The sequence below is a fragment of the Panicum virgatum genome, chromosome 2K (assembly GCF_016808335.1).
Source record: "Panicum virgatum strain AP13 chromosome 2K, P.virgatum_v5, whole genome shotgun sequence".
Taxonomy (NCBI): domain Eukaryota; kingdom Viridiplantae; phylum Streptophyta; class Magnoliopsida; order Poales; family Poaceae; genus Panicum; species Panicum virgatum.
In genome coordinates, this window is record NC_053137.1 from 8,217,960 (window position 1) to 8,220,619 (window position 2,660).

Sequence of the window (2,660 nt, forward strand, 5' to 3'; positions counted from 1 at the left end):
TGTTGATGCCGGTTGTTTATGCACAACTTTGCATATAGGATTCGCCCTTTCATCAGATGTAGTACCAAATTAGTAGTGTTTGATTGCAACAACCGTGGGGAACTTGTGTTGCAGTATACATCATGCATTTTCTCCTGAGCATTGACCTCAATGTATCTACAGGATGGACCAGAACTTTGGCGAGGATGGATCCCAAAGCAATGTCTTCTTTGCTTCTGACCAGTGCACATTTCGTTTTGATACTAGTTGATCAAATTTCCAAGATTTAAACATGCACCAGGTATTGACATGGCAATAATATTGGAGTCAACTATTTTCTTGAGTTAATTTGTTGTCACTGCATGTAGTACAATTTTGTGAGCCCACATCAACCGATGCTCACCTCGCCCCAGGTAGTCTCTGAAACAGTATGGAGTCAACCAGATGTTCAAGAAATTCCTTGTCCCCCTACAGCATCCAAGAAGGGGAAGGACAAGAAGGTATCTAGGAGGGATTCGAACTTTACAACAGAAGAAGATGAAGTGATATGCTCGGCGTGGTTGAATGTGACCACAGATGCTGCAATTGGTAAGTTCAACACATTTTGTTGGACATAACCAGCATGTTGTGAGTGCTAATTCAGTGGAGTATGTGCAGGATGCAATCAAACCGAAGGAGGTTTCTACAAGCGCATACATACCTATTTCAAGCAGAACAAACCGCAAGGAAGTGAACACAACCAGATTGCCATTCAAGGTAGATTGCCAATCTGGATAGATACCATCAGCTAGATAGTACCCTAAGTGGTAATCGTTGCCATTGATAGTAAATTCCATAGGAGGCATACATCCATTTGCTAAGTTATCGAACACTGGAGATCGATCTAACACATTGATGTCATTGTGTGATCCTGGCATTCCAAAGAAAGCGTGCCATATCCGGAGATCCTCTGTTGCTACAGCCTCTAGTATGAGTGTAGGTTTGCCTTTGTGTCCCTTATACATTCCGTGATGACTAGTTGGGCAGCTAGACCACTCCCAATGCATACAGTCAATACTTCCTAATATTCCTGGAAACCCTCTGGCAGCATTTACCTGAAGAATATGCTTCATCTCCTCTGCTGTTGGTGGTCGAAGCCATTCCTGACCATACACTTGTATAATTGTTTGGACAAATTTCTTCAAAGTCAGCAGAACGGTGCTCTCTCCCATTTTCAAGTGATCATCTAAAGCATCTGCTGGACCACCATATGCAAGCATCTTGATGGCAACAGCGCACTTGTGGGTAGGAGTGAATCCTGCTTGACCAACACAATTGTTGTTCTGAGCAAAATATGAGTTAGCGGCTGCCAGCTTTTTGACAAGGTCATAGAACAATTCTGGTCTCATTCGGAACCTACATATATACATCACACAGCAAAGTTGTTAACATCCGTAGTTGCCTCCATTGTGTGTTCCTAATAAACTGTTGGGCAACTAGTAAACATGGCAAAGTACCTTCTCCTGAAGTGGTCCTCATTGTAAAGTGGTCGTTCAACAAAGTAATCAGCCATCAATTGTTTATCAGCACCGACACGATCACGGTTGTAAACTCGATGTCCTGGAACAGAACCCCCCCCCCCTTCGACGTTTCCGCTGCAGCATACAAATTGTAGCGGCAGCTTCAATCTCTTCGTCCTCGTCCCTGATGTCAGAACTACGACCCAAGGATGAAAGTCGAAAGTATTTTGATGCCATATCTGAAAGAAATAAGCAAAATCTGAAAACATAGACAGTACACCATGAATGGGCACTAGCGTAGAGCGCCGCCACACTTGTTTCGCTAGCCTCCCACCATTTTAACAGTACCACTCGATGGGGAGGAGAAAATACGCGGGCCCTAGTGTAGAGCGCGGCACTTGTTTGTCTAGACTCCCGCCATTTTCACAGTGCTACTCGACGGAGAGGAGCAAATGCGCGGGAATGTAACTATCAAAGCCCGCCAACCAGCAATATAGCTCCTGCTGTTGGAAACAACGCGTTTTTACTGCACCGCGCAACACTGTGCACGCGAGGCAAACGTAGTTTTGCGTCGGCAATATGCCTTTCACTGTTGGGGTCAGCCTTACATCCTATTAAGGCCCAGGAGTTCGAAGGTTGGCCGCCGACAGGTTCACAGCCGCTCTGGGGCACCAGCAGAGCGAGGGGTGGAGGCGGATGGGTCCGCTAGCGACCAGTACCCAGGCGCATGAGTGCCATGGGCATCCGGACCCACGTTCGAGTCTTGGCTTGTGCACAGTCGATGGTTTTTCCTCGACGAAAGGCAACGAGCCATCGGGATCGGTCAAATGGACCTAAGAACTATATGGACCGACCGTCAAGAAACTGGAGTCGGTCACCAGCTGACCTATGCTTGATCCCCACGAACGGGAATTGGGGCCCCACTCAAACTAACCCGTTACCAGCTCACCTAGCACCATGTTTCGTCCAGTGAGGAAAAATGTGGCACGGCTCAGCCCCTCCGTCTTACCAAAAATGACGCTTGAGGGAAGACAATCACAACACAAGACAATCCCACGATCGGTCCACCGTAGCGCACGGAGGCTCAGGGGACGAACTCATGAAGAGAACGAATACGCGGTTGCATATAAAAATGATGGGTCAGAACCGAGAGGGAATCCTCTCCGCCCCTCAGAAAAGCCC

At 47.2% G+C, this 2,660-nt stretch overlaps 1 protein-coding gene across 1 annotated transcript; it reads left to right on the top strand.

Moving 5' to 3' along the window:
• The first annotated feature begins 251 nt into the window (after positions 1-251).
• On the top strand, positions 252-770 carry LOC120695024. Its single transcript, XM_039978349.1, has 3 exons — positions 252-280; positions 348-567; positions 637-770. The coding sequence occupies exons 1-3, from the start codon at positions 272-274 to the stop codon at positions 768-770; spliced, it is 363 nt and encodes a 120-aa protein (XP_039834283.1). The 5' UTR covers positions 252-271.
• The last annotated feature ends 1,890 nt before the right edge of the window (positions 771-2,660 follow it).

Excerpts from the sequence above, each read along its gene's own strand:
- LOC120695024 (XM_039978349.1), top strand. Across the intron at positions 568-636 it reads GACCACAGATGCTGCAATTG|GATGCAATCAAACCGAAGGA; the intron begins GTAAGTTCAACA and ends GAGTATGTGCAG.